The sequence below is a fragment of the Bombus flavifrons genome, chromosome 17 (assembly GCF_040668555.2).
Source record: "Bombus flavifrons isolate JBK064 chromosome 17, iyBomFlav1_principal, whole genome shotgun sequence".
In the NCBI taxonomy this organism is placed as follows: domain Eukaryota; kingdom Metazoa; phylum Arthropoda; class Insecta; order Hymenoptera; family Apidae; genus Bombus; species Bombus flavifrons.
Genome location: NC_138458.1, coordinates 4239134 through 4260087, shown reverse-complemented (window position 1 = coordinate 4260087; position 20954 = coordinate 4239134). Strand labels below are relative to the sequence as shown.

The following is a 20954-nucleotide window of genomic DNA, read 5'->3' as shown; positions in this document are numbered from 1 at the left end:
TACAACTCAATAGAGAGGTTCTGTATCGTCACTTTCACTATAATCTTCTATTTTCCAACACAAGAACACAAGAACATTGATAATAATTTTTATCTACATTCCAAAACTTTTACGTATAATATATATCTAGATACTGGCATTCCATTTTCTCTGATTTGTTACTTTTTACTACTTTTCATACATTAAAGTTTTTCTACTTCTTCCTGAAACACCTGGATAATTTTCGATTACACGTTTTTGTTTTGACGTTATTAATTACTGGTCACCAACGTTGTAAATTTTTGTAGTTTTGGCAACACTTCCGTACGTTTTTCTAACTATTCGAGTATCTTTCCCTTTCCTTTCAATACTCGATGCAACACGTTTTCTCGTTGATCCCACTATACACAATATATTACACGCGTATTAGTTTCGTATTAAGACAATAGGAAAGTAACAGGAAATTAGAGAAAATACGTGTAATAGTAAAGAACGCGAGCAAGAAATATCGTTCCGTTAATAGAACGTTCGGATAGTGTAATATTCGAAATAATAGATGTTTGGATGCTGGAGTTCCTACTGTAAGTTTCCACGAAACGTAACAATTTAATACTACGAAGAAAGGAAAAGAAAGGAAGAGGAAAGTTCCAAATTTTTCCAGTTGTCTGTGTATTACGTACATAGTTAAACAAAATTAGAACATTTGGTAGAAATTTAACTTACTAACTTGAGACTGACTTAAGAATGCGTGGGTTCGAGGTAATTTTGTCATACAAAATTAAAATTTCATTTCGAAAATACGTGTTAAATAATGCAATGTGTTTATCGTACTAGTGACCTATAAAATCGTTTGGTATTTATGGCTCATCGCATTCTTTCTGAACCGTCGTTTCCTTGCTTTGTTTGATGAGAATCGACCTATATGTTTGAACACCAATCAATCCAATATACAATATATTGGATTTGCCTTCTTCTTTAATTAAAAACCAAATTGCAGTCCAACATTATTTATCTTTATATTATTTCATATTAATTTCATTTTCTTCAAATCAGACTTTGATATTAAAATTACTAGTATTGGTAATATATTAGCATTAAAATGCTAGTGTTGGTAATAAACTAGTAAAAACACTAGCATTAGCAATAGACTAGTTTTAAAATACTTGGCCTAACTTTTCTAACCAAAGCAGTTACTACGTGCATTGGAACCAACCAAAGTTCTGCAAAGTTTCACTGTGATTTAAACAGAGAGGAAAAAAGTAGAACTCGTGGAAGTTTGCTCGGTATTTATAGCGAATGTTACTTTCATAAACATTTTTCTCTTCAACCTAAATCAATCGAGGAAATAAGCATACGATTCGTAATTGGAAAATATCGATTTAACAAAAAGGAGCAACAATGCAGATAAATTCACAGAATTCCAATGTAATATCCACAGGTTTGTCACACCATTTCAATTTGTTTAACTTTGATACTGGCTGTGTGGAGATACGTGGCGGTAGCAAGGCCGCAACAAAACAGAGAGTGGTGTAGTTACAAGAGAACTATTTTTGCGATTTCGATCGCGTATATTTTCTGTCCTGTGCTTTGTATACCCGTGTATATCACGACAGAAGTAAGACAGCAAGTAGAAGTTTTGGATTCCAATGGAATGAGCATAAAGTCTCGAAATGAAAGTTTGATCGGTAAGTAGCACTTTATGCATGTCACTTACGAATTTGTATTATTCGACGAAACATCAACGACTAATTATCGTTAATATTTTCTCAACGCTGTTTAAATACGATGGATTATCGAACGCCTTTGGAAAGAAAAATTCAAATTAGATTTACACGTAATAAAATATTTTATATAGGATGGATCATCTGATTAATATGATTTGCAATCACGGATAAAGAGATAGCGCACTTATGTTATCATTCGATTCTTAACAATATATTCGTGTGATTTCTTACGTTGAAGGAACGAAGTATGATTATTATCTTCTAAATTAATATCTTCGATATAGTACCACGGTTGATTTCTGCGATTTATCGCTTAATTTGTCGAAATAATTCGCGAGGAAGAGAAGACGAAATGATAAAACAGTCGAATATCTATTTAGGAACAAAAATGAAATACGAAATTGCAACTGTGATTTTTAATAATAATCTTTTCTGGTATTCGATTAATCTAGACATTAAGAAAGCATTAAAGCAATTTCAGAACATTTGTTGTCTTTATACACGTTTTCTTCGGCGATTATAAAGTTTAACGGGTAGGTTAAAAAGTTTAAAGTACTTGGATGGGAATATACTTATTTTAAAAGATATTTCGACTCTAATCTTGTAACACTAATGGCGTAAAAAAGAAGGAAAGATGGCGCAATGCTTTCCTTGTCGTTCATACGCTCGATTTGACGAAATTAACATTGCGATATCTCTTAAACTAAGCTAGTTTTCAGATACAAGTACTTTAATGCCTTTTTCGTAAAGAATTGAAAATTGCATCAAACGGTGTACCAAAGAAATATATAGTTCCATTTAAAGAAACACTTAGACAAATCTGGTGATCATCCTAAAATGTTCCCCTTCAAGCAGAACAAGTTTTACGTGAAGAAACTTCTCAAATAACGTGTTATTTAGGAGATATTTGCGTGGGTCGATCAAAATGAGACACCTTGTGTGCTATAGATATTTAGAGACAATAAATGTTTTAAAAAAGCTATATAAACGCAATTTTCTGCTCTTTACAAAAAACAAAATTAAGAAACACGTAGAGTAGATATAAAGCATTATAGGAGTAAACGAGAAATAAATTTGAAAATTACATAGTAATATAGTTTACGTATCATCGTCTCCATAATTTTGGTTATTAAATTGTCATCTTCGTGTATACAAAGAGATGGTAGCAAAGATACATCGTCACACAGATGTATAAAATAGCATCATGAACTGAATGAGCAGCGACAATTACGAAACGATTATTGTTGCATTTATTTGAAATTAAATTTATTACGCTAAATGTCTTGATCTAATATGCAAGAGCGCAAAGTTGAAAGCAAGTGATTTTAATAGCGTAGCTATTAAAATTTATTGTTGATTATAAGATCAAGATTGTTGAAGCATATTTTCCACACGAAAATATATTCTTGTATTACCCCCTCGGATTTGTAAATATTTTTATAAATAATTGTTGAGAATGATTTAGGTAAATTGTTTGTAAATGCAAAATGTTTACAGAGACAACGCTGGTTTGTACATGTTAATGGATTGAAATAACGACTCAAGGAAAGATACTCTAGCGTCTGAAATAACTCTTTGCTAACAACTACAGTAATTAGAAACAATGGAGGTTTTGTTAAAAGCTGCATTATTGCGAATCACAGTTACATTTTAATCTCCATTTTCGTTCCTAAGTAGACATCTTGATGTTTTTATAGATCTAGGAATTGTTTCAATAAGACGAGATACAAATTACAGAAACCAAATTTGTAACTGTACACAGTATGCATATTACATTATTACATGAAAAGATGAAATTTATGCGTTCCATTGAAATCACCGACAGGAATTTCACCGACAGCTATTCACCGACACCAGATTTCGCCGACGACAGCTTTAACTGACTGGCAGTATTAGCACAGGGAAATGAAAGAGGATTTTTACTTATTCACGTAGATTTATTACTGCGGATAATTGATGGCCGGCTGCCTTACGGTGGCCGGATTAAAAAGACTAGACCAAAGACAAATCTAAAGCAGACCATGAATTTCATATTGATTTGTGTTAAAATTACACTCAAACTTACCATAAATTAATTGAAATCAAACCAAAATATTTAATTGCTAGCCAGCTTATCCACGGTATTAGGTTTATGTCAGCTTTTTTAATCCTATCAATTATCTGCATCATTAGACCTACATAAGTAACAATCCTCTCCTACTTTTCTGTGTTAATTCTGTCAGTCAGTTAAAGCTGTTACCCTTCAAAGTTGTTGCTAGTCAAAATTGCCAGTCAAAGCTGTTGTTGGCCAAAGCTACTGTCGCTGAAATGTGGTGTCGGTCAAGTTTCTTATCGATCAAGTCTACTATTGGTCAAGTCTAGTGTCACTCAAATTTCCTGTTTGTCAAGTTTGCTACTTGGCATGTCTGGTGTCAATCAAATCTGATGTTGATCAAGTCTACTATCGGTCAATTTTGATGCCAATCAAATCTGGTATCGATCAATCTAGTGTTGGTCAAGTCTACTATCGGTCAATTCTGATGCCAATCAAATCTGCTATTGGTCAATTCTAATGTCAATCAAGTCTGATACCGGTCAGTTCTGATATCAATCCAATATGATGATCAAGTTTGGTGTCAAGCCTACTATTTGTCAAGTCTGATGTCAGTTAAGTCTAGTATCGGTCAAGTCTGACGTGGATCAAGTCTGGTGTCGGTCAAATCTGTTATTGGTCAAGTCTGGTGTCACTCAAATTTCCTATTTAAGTCAATCAAATCTGATGTTGATTAAGTCTACTATCGGTCAATTTTGATGCCAATCAAATCTGGTATCGATCAATCTAATGTTGGTCAAGTCTAATATCGGTCAATTCTGATGCCAATCAAATCTGCTATCGGTCAATTCTAATGTCAATCAAGTCTGATACCGGTCAGTTCTGATATCAATCCAATATGATGATCAAGTTTGATGTCAAGCCTACTATTTGTCAAGTCTGATGTCAGTTAAGTCTAGTATCGGTCAAGTCTGACGTGGATCAAGTCTGGTGTCGGTCAAGTCTGTTATTTGTCAAGTTTGGTGTCAATCGAGTCTGGTGTCGGTCAAGTTTCTTATTGGTCAAGTCTATTATCGCTCAATCCTGATGTCAGTCAAATGTGATATCAGTCAATTCTGATGTCAATCAAGTTTGGTATTGGTCAATTCTGATGTTAATCAAATATGATATCGGTCAGTTCTGATATCAATCCAGTATGATGTCAATCAAGCATGATGTGGATCAAGTCTGGTGTCAGTCAAGCATGATGTCGGTCAAGTTTGGTGTAGGTCAAGTCTGGTGTCGATGAATAGTTGTCGGTGAAATCTGTATCGGATATTTCAATGGTATCCGAAATTTATACAGTAGAACCTCAATTATCCGAAATAGTTAGAGGATATAGGTGTTCGTATAAGGAAATTTTTGGATAATGGAACAGTTACTTTCCTGATGTTCATCGTCATATATGTATTTTGAGAAGGAACATAAACATTAATAGCAAAATAGTAAATAAAAAAAAATATTAATAGTAATATAAATGATCGAATTTCTTTATCAAATTTCGGTAAAGTTACATTTTTTTTCTCTCACTTGCCATCTTAGCTCTATTTCTAAAGCCTCAAATACTTGAAAACGTTGAGGAATATCGTCATTACCATTCTATTCATGTTTCAATACATTACTCGAAGCGCACATTACATCAGTATCACGGTCAATTGAAGACGATTCATCACATTGAAAGCATTCTATTATGTCGGCGTCGTCACAATTACCGAACCCTGGTATTGTATTCGATATAGAGTTTCTTCTACGTCTGTTATGATATAATCTTCCACTTTTTCCTGTGTGATGTCCTCAGTGTAGCTAATTTACTTCGTGCTCCTCTTAGTATCACACATTTCATGCCTAAGCGAGCGTATGCCACTATACAATAGCAGTCCTTTAAATTGCTTGATCGTTAACAAAAATTCTTGCAGAGGATTGAACTTTTTACACGCGCAACGTGTTCCAATGGATCGTTCGGATAGTAAAAAATTCGGATAACAGGAATTCGGATAATCGAGGTTCTACTATATATAATTCGATATTATCTTTTTATCCAGAAGTGTATTCCTTGCAAGGTTAACTATGTTAATAAATGATACAGAAAAAGTTGAATAATCTCATGATGTCAATTTCCATAGAAACTAATTTTTTTTTTAATGTGGCTGTGAATTAAAAAAGTAGAATTGTATTTTTCTTTCCAATCGGACTATTATACCGTAACTATTATATATATAGTCTTTTAATGCCTAAATCTTTTGAATTTTCATCAATATCAAAAAATCCATAATTTACGTTACATTTTAATATTCTTATTAAAAATATATTACTCCAGAAAGTGGCCAAGAAATTTTTGTTCCATTTCACCGACGATCATAAAAGTAGTATCACGAACGCCTTATTTGTATTCATACCAGTTGCTTAATCAGTACGTTGCATTTGAAGAAACATACTACAGAAACAGATAGCATGAAAGCATTTTATTCTTCTAACGTCTTTATTTTTTCTTTTCTTATTACTCTTGTTGGTAATGTTATTAATCTTATGAAAGAGATTTTTACATTAGTATAAATTAATAACGTTAATGATGCTTATATATCCTACAATTGAAAGCTTTTTAACGTTTATGAGCAATTTCTGCTATTAAAGTTTGATCCCAACAGCTCGTTTTCGCTTAGTAGGAAAATATCATGTAACCAATTATGCAAAGTGTCTTATATGAAACTTTATTGTCCTGTCTCATGGCAAAGAGATTCTAAAACATTTTCATAATTTCTCCAATTAATAACATCGTAAAAGACTCTTAACTGAAGATAAAAATAAAACGAGGATTTGTAGTAAATAAAAATATGAATTAACATACTGCAAATGAAGTACTGTACACATAAAGGACAGTAAGTTGTACAGTAGCGGCTAAAGCTTGTTTTCGTCTTATTGTTAGTTAACTTCACTGTAGATGGGAAAAACAAAACTTTCCGAGAGTCCCTTATTATTTCTGTATTACCAGAATTCTAAGACGTTTAATGTTTGACGTTCTAATTTGTCTTAGCTGACTTTTTATTTTCCAGGTAATTAAATAATTTTGTCATATTACGTACATTATTTTTAGACTACCAGGTATACATAAATTCCTCGGTTTTTTGCTGTTTACTTTACACGTCAAATCTGAGACCTTCCCCATATACTTGTCGTACAATGGCCATTACATTTGAATCGGCCAGTAGCGTTCAAATTTTGTTAGATCTTTTCGTATAACGAGAGAGGAAGCAAGCTCGAAAAAGAAAATAATAGCTCGCCAAGAAGGAAACTAAACTTCAATGAATAAGTCGCTGAGTGCACCGTTTGCAAGAAATCATTCCACGAAGATTGAACGCAGTGCGTCAGATTTATAGGTTATGCTCACATAGAACGAAAAGACCAAGAAAGTGTCGATCGTTTTACTTGCGACAGTCGTAGACGCGCTTAAAAATAAATTCGATGCTTAAATGCTTTTTACCAATTTACACGTTGGCAATTAATATACTTAGATCTTAAAATCTACTAACTACACAGTTCGCCAACAATTTTTCGTTCGCTGCAAATTACAAGCTTCTTGATCTTTTTCATTTATCATTAATCTTTACGATAAAATTTGAAGTAAACCATATATGTCCCCCTTTATCAAACATCGTTCGCACCGTACATTACTTTCCTTCAAATTTGACGCTTGTCAAGACTAGCTACAGTGTAGTACAGTATAGTGATTACAGCACAGAAACTTAGCCCGCCACTGTACGTCTCTGCCCATCACATTTAAACGTTTATACATTTTACTTATACGCTCGAAACGAACGTTATAAATGGCAGTATAAGATCTATTTAAAGTTGCTTGAATCGATGCTACGTATCTGTAGAAAAGAAAAGGGGCTATTATTTCCTCGTTCGAAGTAGCTAGCAGCGAATTTACATCTGCACGAAGAAAGCTGTCGAGCTTCAAAAGATCAAAGATTTTGCTATCATTGATAACAAATTCTCGCATATGTAAATAATTCGTTGTACGTTACGTATTTACTTGAGACACTTCGCATGTTGAACGTTTTCTACTACTACGATATTGCATATCGAATATGGTAACTAATATGGCGATGTAAAACGATCGCCTTCGTGCTTAGCGATAAGCTAATAGCTAAAGGTCTCCGAAAACAATTTAGAAAGTCAGGAAGCAAAGATAAAAAAATGATAGAATGTCATAAAAATTTAGTTTAACGAACTTGTTGAATATTCATTATGTTTCTTTACTATCACGAAAATTAAAACTAAAAAAAAAAAAAAAAGATTGGATGCATATTTAAATAAAATTGTTAATGTACAGAAGGTGAGGTTATTCATCAGTAACTATTAAAATTAGTCCTGCTGTATTCTTCGAGTCGTTTTCGTTTCGATAGTATTTTTCTAATTCGTTAACAAATTTCTTACGTTGGTAAAAGTGCAATTTTTCATTTCAATTCTTTGCCAAAGATTTTGTTAAAGACGCGTTTGTAAAACGATCGCGTGAATCAAACGTAGGAATTCGAGCACCGTTGCAGAGTTAATAATAATAATTTTAATAATATTTATTTATAATAATATTTATTAATAATAATATTTTTACATAGATTTTTGTTTTTTTATTCAACTCTGTTGTTTCCTTCCCTTGTTTCTTCAGTAAAGTGAACCGAGGTTGAAAGTGGCTATTTGGCTTTGGAATATAACTTACAAAAATGATCAATACTCCAAACATTTATTGCATATCCGGAACATTGTTAAATTGAGAAAAATGTTTTGCTTTATCAGAAGTAAGATATGAACATTCAATCGAATGAAAAGTAGGAATAAAAGTGACGCAATTGTAATTTTGAGAAATGATAATATTTATTCAGTTGAATTACGGTAAATGAGAATGAAATATTTGAATTTTCAAATAAATAATCGAATACACGAAGATCGAATTCAATCAAAAGTAGAAAGAGAAACGACACGATTATAAATTTCAAAAATCGTAATATTTGCTCTGCTAAATTACAGTAAATGCGAATGAAACATTTATGCTTACGAATAAATAAATAAATATACGAAAATTCAATCCAATCAAAAGTAGAAACACGAGCAACACAGTTGTAATTTCAAACACTCACAGTACGTTTTATTTGGCCAAATTACAACGCATGAAAATATGTAATATTTATGTTTATAAGCAAACTAATTAATAAAAAGTCAAAAGCAATAAGTGAAATTATTTAAAAATTATTCCGAGTCAATTAAAAATGAATTAAACGAATTACGAGTCAATGAACATTATCAAAAACTTTTTTGATAGCACACAGTTTAAACTATTCGTTCCTTAAATCACTCGGAAATTTAATTTATCGCCACTGTGTCAGAGAAATAAATCGAACATAACAGATTTTCTTTACCGATATATACGATTTGTTTATTATGGATTTCTACGGTTTACTGAAATGCTGAAACTTGCAAACTCAGTCAGATTTTATCAATGAAATACGATCTCAAATTTCTCTCAGGGACAAGTAGTCTGTAATTAAGGGATAAACCACATTGTGGCTAGGATCGATCGTAGCGTTACATTCGGCTCTGACCGAAGATGCTGCGATCGTCTCCGATCACAGTTTTGAACTTAAACTAGAAATTGAGAAAGAAACAAAATAGAAAACAGCACATACGCCCGGTATATTACCTAGAATTTTAAAAGGCTAAAGAAATGGAACTTTACGACGTCGATAAGTTAGTTTGTTTGCTGCGTATCTAAACTATTAGAATACTAATATGGCTGCGTGGCATTGACAGTGGCACAGCTAAAAATATTTCAATCTTGCTTCTATTGAATAGAAGATCTACACCGTGGTTCTATTTTTACTATGCAAAACGGTATATTTATAATTCCATCAGTTTCGCGTCAGACGAAGGAATTACCACTTATACCGCTATCAATCTTGACAGCTGTCTTGCGTTAAGTCAGTCTTATGATGTTGTCGAAATGAATCACGAAGACTTTTTTGTAAATTTAAAAAAAAAATCTCTAAAATTTACATCTCTTCAGTCGCGCCACTATCGACACCACGCGACGATATGTGTATTATAATCGTAACTATTTATTACGTCTTGTATTAGTGGCTAAGATATGTATTAAAATAGTCAACTTCTTGCTTTTGTTCCTTCTTATCAGATTGCAGATCTTTATGCAGATTTATATCTTTGCCAGCTGTCCGCCGCAGCTTCGCTAGCGCAGTATTTGTTTCTCTAGTGATTTATGTTTATCAACCTCTGTGTGAACACGCTCGAGCACGTGATGGTTTATTTTTAATAAGCTGAGTTTGTTCGTCGACTGGCGAATTTACAGCTTTAGCCAATATGGAGATACGGTTATCATTGGAGAAAAAACGTACCCGTTTTTCACTCCTACGTGAGTTATAAAATATATCCAGGATGAACAATATATATGTCTAGGACAGAGTCCTGCAGTACCGACTGCTATATAATATCGACTAAAATTATTTCTGACATTTTTCACAAGATATTAGCACTTTATTTGAACGAACAGATGGATATAACAATTCTGTGTAACATGTTTCGTAGCTCTAACGCTTATTTCATCGTTTTCGCTGTTCTGACACGTTACGCGTATAAGTTGATATTCCTAATGTTAGAAGTTATTTTCTAAAGCTGATATTTTATTGTCCAGGTAAGTAAATGGTCTTTTTTCCACTGTGTATACTATATGTAGTCTAACAGAGTGTAATTACGAGCCATAAAATAGTTCTGCAATCTTATTTGTATATTATATATTAGGTTGTCCTAAAAGTGTCTTTCGCTATCTGCACGCAGCTGCTTTATCTGATAATGTTTATTCAAACGTGAAACTTAATGTGCCAAATGTTGTCATCTTTATCTTCAGTCGTCCTTTGGCTATCGTTTTGCATTCAAACAAAAAATGTGAGTATTTTATTTCTTTATAAAACGAAAGAGACTTTTGGGCTAACCTAATACGTTACAATCAAAAACATTTCCACGTGTTTGTAGTCAAATACCAAGCGTTTAACTGTCGTCCATTACCGGCCGATCAGATGTCGCCCAGTACGGACCACATTTTTTTTATCCGATAGTTCAATCTGTTGACAAGTGAAATTAAATTAAAAGATGTTCGTTTTTTCTTTCTTGTATCGTTACATGCAGAAAATATCTAAAATTCCAAAAAAGGAAAAAGAAAAATGGCCAGAGCGGAGTGTGAATGCGGCTTTGAAGCTAATCGTCGGAAATAAAATGACCCAGGGCAGGCTACTAAGGCTTTCAGTATTCCAAAAATTGTTATTTAATAAGGTTTTGGGTTTATAAAATAACCATTCACTTAGATTCGTTTTCTCCAATATATTTCAGTCTAATAATTCAGTCTTATAACACGTCTTACCACACAGGAATCTCCAAGTCAATAGAACAACGTGGTCGACTTCTAAGACAAAAGAGCGTCGTTAGAAGTCGTACCAACTTAGCTTGTAGCAACCAGCGATCATACCAACTTAACATTTCTCAACAAAAATGACGAACGCTATGACTGGTCACATGTCCAGTGCACACATTATAAAAATATTAATTATTTTCCTTGTGACATACAATGTGTCCGGTTTATCTTGAATCACATAAATATTTTGAGAAACATAAATGACACTGAATGTACAATGTTCTTGCGTACTTGACATTGCGGTGATCTTAAATCCTTCTGCGAAGGCCACGTTAAAATTTTTAAACGGATACCTCTATTTTTTATTACATATTCTTACGCCCGACGTTCAGATATTTTCAAAACACTACAAACTCGTGTCTTTTGCATTATTCGCTACCGAGATATGAACTTTAAAATTCGATCTATTCGCCGGTATAAGCGCTACTCAATGTACATTACAGGGATACGTAAAGGCGCTTTTCATAATGCTGCTACTGAAATGGCGTTGCCGAAACACAAGGTCGCAGTTTTCTAATATTTTCAAAACAACCAGTCAGTTTCGAGCAATCGTTTTTAGGTTAGGCGCTTCCTCGTATTGCTCCGCCGAATTTGTTTTTTAAGTTGATAGCGGATAGTGCAAAAGATACGACTTCGTAGTGTTTTGAAAACGTCAGAATGTCAGGTACAAGAAAATGTTGTAATACCAGACGGAGGTATTTACCTAAAAACTGTAATATGTCTTTCACAGGAGGTCACCGCAAGGTCAAATACACAAGAGTACAGTACGTGCTTCCCCATGCTATGGATTTTCTGTCCGAAACATTTTTTCGTACGATTCACGTTCTTCCAGATATTTATGCGTTTCGAGATAAGCCAGACACACTATATGTAAGAATACAATTTGAATAAAAACGTGTATTCTAACCTCTAAATCTCATTTTTTTAACGTTATTAATCATTTAAGCTAGAACATCTACTAATCAAATAATCAGTCGGTACTGGACGACAATTTTTCGTTTCCCACAAATTACAACATTTTCACTAATGCAAAATCTCAATCCTTGTCATCGAATTTCACGAAATTAATTTCCCTTCTTCCACCAAGCTCTATTCATACTGTAAAATCATTTTTAAAAATTTTTCTTTACTCACTCTAACCTAAGACGTAACAAATGACTTAGGTACTACACGACTCTGCCCTAGCTGACTGATTTTCATTGTTATTGAAAAAAAAATTATCAGTGAAACATACTTACGCGTAAACGTAATTTTGTACAAACGTCATCCAAAGGGACAGGCGTGTTCGTTGAATATACTTCTATCCTGTTATGACATACCGAATATCCTTCTTGAACAAATTGTAAACACTCTGGGATACTGACAAAAAAAGATACACATACTCGGTGAACAATTTACAATTGTCGATTATGTTTAAACAGAATAAAAAATCAACAGTCTTTTCAATACAAGTCATTTAATAATACTTGAGACTTATGTATGGAACACAACATCAGAAAGATGTCTGCTTCCAGACGCTGTACGAAGTCGATCAATTACAACAAATACGATCAATCGTATTTTCCATTACATATCACGTTTCGAAAGCTATGTTCGCTATCTTTCTCGAAAAACGTCTGTTAGCGGCTCCATTGTATTTGGTCTATTGGCATACACTTTATTTCTAAAGAAATCTCATAAGAAGATGTCTAGTGCAGTTAAATCGGATGATATTGTCGGAGTCATGGTTATTGACTTTACTTCGATAAAGAATTACTTCGATAAAGTGTTCAAACAATTTTCTTTTTTTCATTTCGTATTCATAGAACAATTGCTGAAAGATATCGCATCGTTCCAGAATGGCGGGACTTTTAAATGACTCAGTTACGCGTATATTGTCCACCCTGTATGTGTTTCGAAAAACGCTTCAAAGACGTGTTTGTTTATTTTTAACGTGAGGTCGATACGTCAAAATTCGTGTTCTCAACTGAAACAACGCGTGAAATATGGATATCACATTAAAAAAGAAATGTTATCTCCTTTTAGCCTTTTAGGGTTCGTATTTCCAAAAATACTATGCCTACGTCATAAAAGGAATATACTGTTCAAGTTTCACGTTTCTAGATACAGGAGTTTAGCGTGGGCGTTAATGAGCGTGTCAGTCACTTTTTCCTTTTACGTACGAGATTATAGATAAACAAAACTGACGAAACAGAATTTAAACAGAAATTTGGTTTTCCTATTAAAAACTGTAACTCTACCTATCTCGGCTGCTTCATGTAGTTTTGTATATTATACGCATTCTGTATAGTTATGTGTCTTCGTATTTCGCATAAATGCATAAAAATCCGCAGCCTACTAATGAGGGACGAAAATGTGAGATATTTTAAAATTTATCATAGCCATTAAAATGTATATCATAATCACTTTCAACGCCGATTTAGCCAACATTTAAATCGATATATGTACTGCTGGATTTACTTGGTTCAATCAACGAAAAATGTTTTTATATTTCTCAATAGGAAATACAACAAACACTACCCTTTACTTTGTTCGACTGACGGAAATGGCAGAAAATCATGACATTTTGAAGGAACTAAATTTCTGGATTTATAGCGTGGTAATAAAACTTCTGCCTTGCTTCGTCCTAACGGTCGTCAGCTTAAAGCTTCTGCAAGTTCTATTGGAAGCAAAGCGAAGGAGGCGAAAGTTAACCAATATTCAAGAACAACAGCTGGAAAAAAAGAAAAGTTGCCGAAGAGGGGACAAAGAGCGACAAACAGATAGAACTACGATGATGTTGCTAGCAGTCTTGCTGCTTTTTCTACTCACAGAATTGCCACAGGGAATACTCGGACTTTTCAGCGTGCTTCTCGGTCCAGGATTCTTCTCCACTTGCTACTTGATGTTAGGTCAGTATGCCAAAACTTGTGAAATATTTATTTTCCATCGCTCTAAATAAAAGATCAACAGAAAGTCTGACTGGAAGTTAAATCCTCTGATTGTACAATCGTGGATAGACATTTTGGAATTTAATTCTATTAGCTTTATTTTCTAGCTTCACTATAAAATTTAGCTTTATTTTTTAGTCAAATTTGCAGAGCATTTTACATTTATTTATTTTGGGGATTTTTACATGTCACAGCGACAAAGCTTTCTATTGCCAGAATGAGAAACAATTTAGCCAGGAAAGTACTTTCGTATTGGATGTTAAAATATTCGATAAAGAGGATGTAATTTCCATATTGTAACGATGGTAATTTCTCATTAAATTAATTGTTTATCTTTAGTAGCTGTGTAAGTATATATGAACGCAGATATTGATTGCACATCTGGCAAACTAGATATCCAATATAACTTTAGTAACTATCAATTTCTCAACGACCAGTATGCTCTATTTTACCTGCAATTTTACGGTCTAATTACAAATTCAGATACGATTAATTATAAAATTTCGTATGTAACATTATATAGCAAATTCCAAGGTAATTGGATTTATGTTTATCCAGTTCAAGTTAAAAACCCAAGTACGCGAATATTTTCTTATACAGGGTGTCTGGTGAGTGACAGGTGTCGATTCTATGTGAAAAAATAGATCGGAAAGAAAGAATAAAATTTTGTCGTTTAAGTTCGTATCAGTAAACGTTCTTACCGATAGTTGGCAATTCCAGATGATCTGAATGACGAGAGCACAGAATAAAAGAAAGTGCTTAATCGTCAGCAATTTTATTTATTTTATTCATTCAAAAACTGATGAAGATGATGTGCATGCTTTTGCACACGTAATTGTGCTCTTTTAATTAAATTTCTATAGACTGGTGATCCGATGATCTTCGTCATTGCCTCCAAGAGCAAACACTCTTCACTGACTTGTCCGAGTGCACGTGTATCGAAAGAATGTTCAAACTTGATTTTCTAAAAAAAAAACGGAACCTTTTTCACGTAGAATCATCAGTTGTACTACCACTTACCAGACACCCTGTATAATCTTAAGAATTTGTTCTTCGTGATAAGTTAAATCTTTCTCGTCACTGTGTAACAGGGTGTGTAAAAACTGCAAATTTGGCAACGTCGCGATAGAGTTGTTTATATCTAAATCTTATCAAAGAAAAATGAGAAAACACATAATAACAATCAGAATACCATAGAATGTTAGTTAGATGAAATTGTTTTTGAAAATTCCTTCGTTTGCGTCGCTGCAAGCCTTGAGACGTTCCATTGATCTATAGAGGCACGCACCGTACTTTGATCAATTTGCTTCCATGTCTTCATTAAATGACGCTTTAGCGACTCCACCGATTTGTACGGCTTAAAGCAAACCGCCGCCTCGAGAATACCTCGAATGGTACACTCCAGGAAATTCATGTCTGGCGAGTAGATAGACAGATTATAAATTATCTTTAATTCGTTGAAAAAAGTTCCTAGTTTATTATTAAAATGTCAGAAAAAGTTTATTGATAGGTATTTTATAATAAAACAATTTTTGTTGACATTGTAGTCTTTTATTGCCACTAGGATGAGGGCTAAGAACATTTTCTTAACACTTTACCGACCGATAGCCAATTAATCGGTTTTTTGTTGCCGACGCTTACCGACCGATAGTCTATTAATTAGCTTTTTGTCGCCGGCGCTTACCGTCTGATAGCCTATTAATTGACTTTTTGTCGCTGACAATCTTTCTCATTATTTATGCAGTAATTTGTTATTTAGTACTAAGGTACCTTACTCAGTTGCGTCAGTTGCGTTGCTTTGTAAGCTCCCACAGTTTTATACCAATTTGAAAAACTTGCTGTTCGCGATGAACAAAAAGAATGGTATTGGAGAGTCTAAACCGAAACAGAGCCAGCGACAAGGAGAATCTGCGCCTGAGTTGCCGGTCGGACGTCCGTATGCTGTTGAACCGCTAACGGTCAGTAAAGTGATTATGCCCATAGTTAATCTACACCATACTGTCCACCGTAAGTCTACCAACCAGGATGGCAGACAAACATGGAAAGTGTTAAAGAAACATTAAAATATCTTAATTGTTTTCACATTAAGTAAACTATAGTCATTTAATCGTAAGATAGTTAACCAGTTATAATTGCGTTCGACAGGTATATATATCAAAGCAAAACTTTATTTCAGTGCGGTTAACGTATATACTCGTCGTGTAAAATAAAAGATTACCTCTTACTATAAAAACTCGAAATTTTAGTAAAAGGTAATATAAATGATATTTAGTTTTATGTTTCCTTTATACTTCCAGTAAAACTATTATGTATTTTATAAAAAAAATTTAACTTTTTTATTATTTTCTTTGATATATCGGTTATGTTCCGTATAGTGTGTTGATTTTTATAAATTCAGTTGATTATTTTTCCCAATGCATCCCCATTTGTGTATTTTCCTACGTATATCGGCTATTCCCAGAATCGTTTTGAGTGATTTATTTTATTATTTCTTGGCAGTTTCTAAGTTTTTAATAACAATACCTTTTTCAACAATGAATTGCTAATTTTTTATCGAATAAAAATGTAATCCTTCATCGTTTTGCTTTATTTACTTCGTGAAATTTATAATAGCAGCATTTGCCCTGCGCTGGTTTTTATTTCCAATAAAATTTCATTTTAACTACGCACCTCGTAAGGGATTTTTGAAACTAAACTCCGCAGTTAACAGATTAATTCAAATGTACAACAGTAAAACCAATGCATAAATTGGAGAAGTGCAAAAAAGTATAGTCAGTACAAAAAAGTATATGCTTTATCGACTATAATAACAAATAATATTTTGCGCACATAATTTATTAAGGATAAAAAACTGAAATACAGACCTACCAGGTTCTATTACTACAAAGTACATGGAAATACAAGGAATAATAGACAATGTTGAATTAATAATAGAAAAATGTTGAATTATTTTTTTTTGAATTGTGTATGATTTTGTTCTATTACTACAAAATATATAATTCAATAAAATAACCTAAAACAAAATGTAGTGCATCTATTATTTCCTTATAAAATCATTTTGAGGTTAGAAACAATCCGGTTTGTAATAATACAACTAAATGGATCATACATAATTCAACAAAATAATATAAAACAAAAAATGTCGTGCACCTATTATGTCATATTATTTTTAAAAAATGCTTTCAAACGACGTCAGAAAGAATTATAAAGAAAATATAATTAATTAAATTATGCAATAATTAATTTTATATATTTTTATGGGATTATCTGTAGTAATATTTGAATACGTGTTCAAAGAGATAAACATAGTGAAATGAATCCTGGAAGTTGTATTTTACTTCAAAAGCGTATATACAATTAATACTATAATTTAATATCTGTAGATATAATTGAAAGAAATACGACCTTTTAAAATGTTGGATGTATTCGATACGCCTTATGATAGTAGTATTATGAAATTCTAGATTACTTTATTGTATTATCTACGATTCTAATTAATAAATGTTTGAGAGCACATTTTATATCGTATTATATAAAAGAAGTAATTTAAAACGACCTTCAGAAGAATTATAAAAAAGACATAATCAAATGAATTATACAATAATTTTCAATCCGCAAAAGTTATTAGAAAACTATTTATACATATATATATATATATTTAATACATATTTAAAATAGAATATCTTTTTTAACGTTGGAACAAAGCTGGATTTGAGCTGCTTTGAGAAGCTGGTAATTTAGAAGAATTAGTTTACTAGATGGCATGCAAAAAAAATTTTGAAAAATTGCGATTGGTCGGAGTGGCGATAAAAATGGCGAAGATGACATTTCATAACATTTGGAACCGAACCTGTAGAATAAAAATTTAAGAAGTACGTTCCGCAGATTTATGTCTGTTATACATATACAGTTTATTACCGTAATAAATGTAAAGACTTTTCGATGAAATTTTCAAGATACATATGACTTACATAAATCCATAAAATGTCCTTTTCAAGCTTTCGTTTCAGGCTCAGATAGGAAGGTTTTGTAAAAAGTGACTTTTACTGTGCCCTTCGCCGCTTCGACCAATCGCAATTTTGTTGAAAAATTTTTTACTAACTTCGAAAAAAAACAAGTCGTTTGATGAAATCTTAAACAAAGTTATTCCGTTCTAGAGAGTGTGCGAATACTTTTTACTTTTTACACCCAGTATAGATACATGAGAAGTTATTTTTATGAAAATACTATACTATGTGTAGATTAAAAATTATTTCTATAAGGAAGATTTATTTTCATCAACAAATGCAAAATAATTAAAGTACGAAAATCATTTTAATTACCTGCATGATAAGAAGAATTTAAGTTTTACACTAACAAATTAAACATATGTTATTCTCCTTAAATTAGTACAAAATTTATTTCTATTAATTATTAAGTTGCCCCAAAAGTTTCTTTCGTTTTATAGGAAAACAATGGATGTACAACATTTTTTGTTGTATATTGTTTTATTGAATTATATTGTATAATTTTATTGTTCCAATAGAACAAAATGGATCATACATGATTCAATAAAATAATATGAAACAAAAAATGTTGTGCATCTATTATATCCTTATAAAACAAAAGAAACATTTGGGCAATTTAATATTATTATTTATTATTAACCGAATGAAGACCATTCACAATACTGAATACAATATTATCAAATTATAATATTCAGAGAATAAATTTGCGATATTCATTACCCTACATTTGTTTAATACTTTCTCAGTAATTAACTTCGTAATTAACTCAGATATTTTCTTGGCAATTACCTGGAATTTCTTAGTAATTAATTTTCTTATCAACATTATGTCTGATAGAAAAGCAAAATAATATATAGTCGAAGAGAAAAAAAAAATTTTTTACACAAAAATTGTTTTTCTACCTCTATGAAAGAGAGTTATCGTCACTTTGACACAAAGGAGTATAGACCATTGATCAGCATTAACAGCGCCATACAGTTAGGAAAAATTTAAAAGCGCGTGAAATATTCACTAGATAACCTTCAACAGAGGAACAAATGAAAGTGAAAAATTTTGGCAGCTTTATTAAGGGATTCACGATTATCAATATTCACGACTATCACGATTTATTTACAATATAAATAAATTTTCATTAATAATAACGTTCTTTTAAAATTAATAAAATACTGACTCATAATGTATCAGTAACAACATAGATCGTTCATTTTGAAAGTCATGAAAATCCATGTTTTGATCAAGTTGAGAAAACGACAAACACGTACTTTAACGTGATCTTTTTATTTATAAACAATTTATAATTTAAATCTTAAAACATTTGTTTGTTTTAATCAACAATGAAATTTCGATTTAAAAAATGGAATTGTATAATGATTTATTTTGAAAACGGTATAAGTCCATATTTTGTAACCTGTAGCCTGTCTAAACAGTGGAGACACGAACAATCAGAAACAAATGATATTGACAACGATATTCTGTTTCTACTAGTTTTATTGGCTCAAAGTAGACCAAAGCGAGAAACATAAATTTCAAGAAACTAAAATTTAATGAATTGTACATGTTTTCAGATAAAACGGACACATCGTATAAAAAACGTGAAAAATATTTTTTTTAATATAAGATATATAATATATATATAAGTATTTACTAATATTGTAAGAAATATTAACAGCAGAATTTGTCAATTTTCAGGTGATGTTATAGATATGTTAACGCTTGTAAACTCAGCTATCAACTTCATACTATATTGCACGATGAGTAGACAATTCAGGAAAACATTTAACGAACTTTTCTGCAAAAACTGTAAAATCCCCAGAAGCACTGCAAAACAGATTTGTATAGAAAATAATGGAAATACAGGCACAAACCACACAGTGACGCAAGTAACACAAGTATAGTTAAGAAGGAGGTGGTGGACTCCACCTGCTGCGATGCTCTCGTCTACCAAACGAACATCTGATGATTGTGATTTTCAAATAAGTAAAATAATTTAACAATAAAATTAGTGTTTACTCGTTCCTTTATGTTTCGCCAATATGGCCACAAGCAAATATAAATAGACACTAACGTCATATAAAGGCCTCTATGCACATTGAAACATATTGTGACATGCTTCGACACCTAGGTTTCATGATACATCTTGTAATGTAGTTCGGTATCGGAGAATCGGCATCAGAAGCAGCTTTTATCGATACAGAAATCAGAATCCTGCGTTAGTATCCGATTGAGGCGTGGGTTTCAACGTGTAGAGGGCGGCACCGATAACAAATATAATGTAAAGCAGACTCTCATCGTTTTATTTTGTTTTTCAATCTTTAGGCGTACTTTTTCTAATAGATGTTAAACAGCAGAATTATCCATTAGCAAATATCTATAATCACTCAGTTCATTCGTTTTTAATTCTTTTAATAACACGGAATTGGAAAGTCTGTTTCTACCAATTAACCATGTTTTTGCTCATTTCTTTTAAGCCTTAAATGATTATTTTTTTTATTGTGAACATACCTTCTATTATATTAATATTGATACTGGAATTGAAAAATAACCAAACATTTCAACATATGTGTTTCTACGTTGGTGTCGCGCCATAAACAGAGAACATTCGGTAATGTGGAGATAAATCGAAACCGATGCAGATTTCTTGAAATCTAAGTGTCGCTGCGTGCATCGCGGCACGTTTGAAAGTGTGTAGGGATCTTAATAGTTAGTTTTTACATACAAAATGTCTTTCCCACAAAGCTGTGCCAGCATATTCTACGAGAAAAAACTAAA

At 32.3% G+C, this 20954-nt stretch overlaps 1 protein-coding gene and 3 long non-coding RNA genes across 6 annotated transcripts in view; 2 read left to right on the top strand and 2 right to left on the bottom strand.

The window, feature by feature from the left end:
* LOC138188774 (uncharacterized) overlaps positions 1-13752 on the bottom strand; it is a 25392-nt gene extending 11640 nt beyond the window's left edge. Inside the window, exon 1 of the long non-coding RNA XR_011175678.1 lies at positions 12487-13752. This is a non-coding gene — a long non-coding RNA (uncharacterized LOC138188774). The remainder of the gene's footprint in view (positions 1-12486) is intronic.
* LOC138188764 (G-protein coupled receptor dmsr-1) overlaps positions 1-20954 on the top strand; it is a 24240-nt gene extending 3286 nt beyond the window's left edge. For 2 of the 3 annotated variants that reach the window (XM_069130807.1, XM_069130809.1), the window contains exons 2-4: positions 1418-1664; positions 13750-14139; positions 19875-20954. In XM_069130807.1, coding sequence (XP_068986908.1) covers positions 1418-1664; positions 13750-14139; positions 19875-20080 — 843 coding nt within the window. In that variant the 3' untranslated portion in view covers positions 20081-20954. Of the gene's footprint in view, positions 1-566; positions 739-1417; positions 1665-13749; positions 14140-19874 lie in introns of those variants that run through there. The other variant, XM_069130808.1, reaches the window with a different exon arrangement.
* On the top strand, positions 8422-11089 carry LOC138188772 (uncharacterized). The gene is made up of 3 exons (XR_011175675.1): positions 8422-10474; positions 10582-10725; positions 10813-11089. It is a non-coding gene; the product is annotated as an uncharacterized LOC138188772 (long non-coding RNA).
* LOC138188771 (uncharacterized) lies at positions 14063-20776 on the bottom strand. The gene is made up of 4 exons (XR_011175674.1): positions 20688-20776; positions 15371-15594; positions 14880-15142; positions 14063-14630 (listed from the first exon to the last, which is right to left on the bottom strand). It is a non-coding gene; the product is annotated as an uncharacterized LOC138188771 (long non-coding RNA).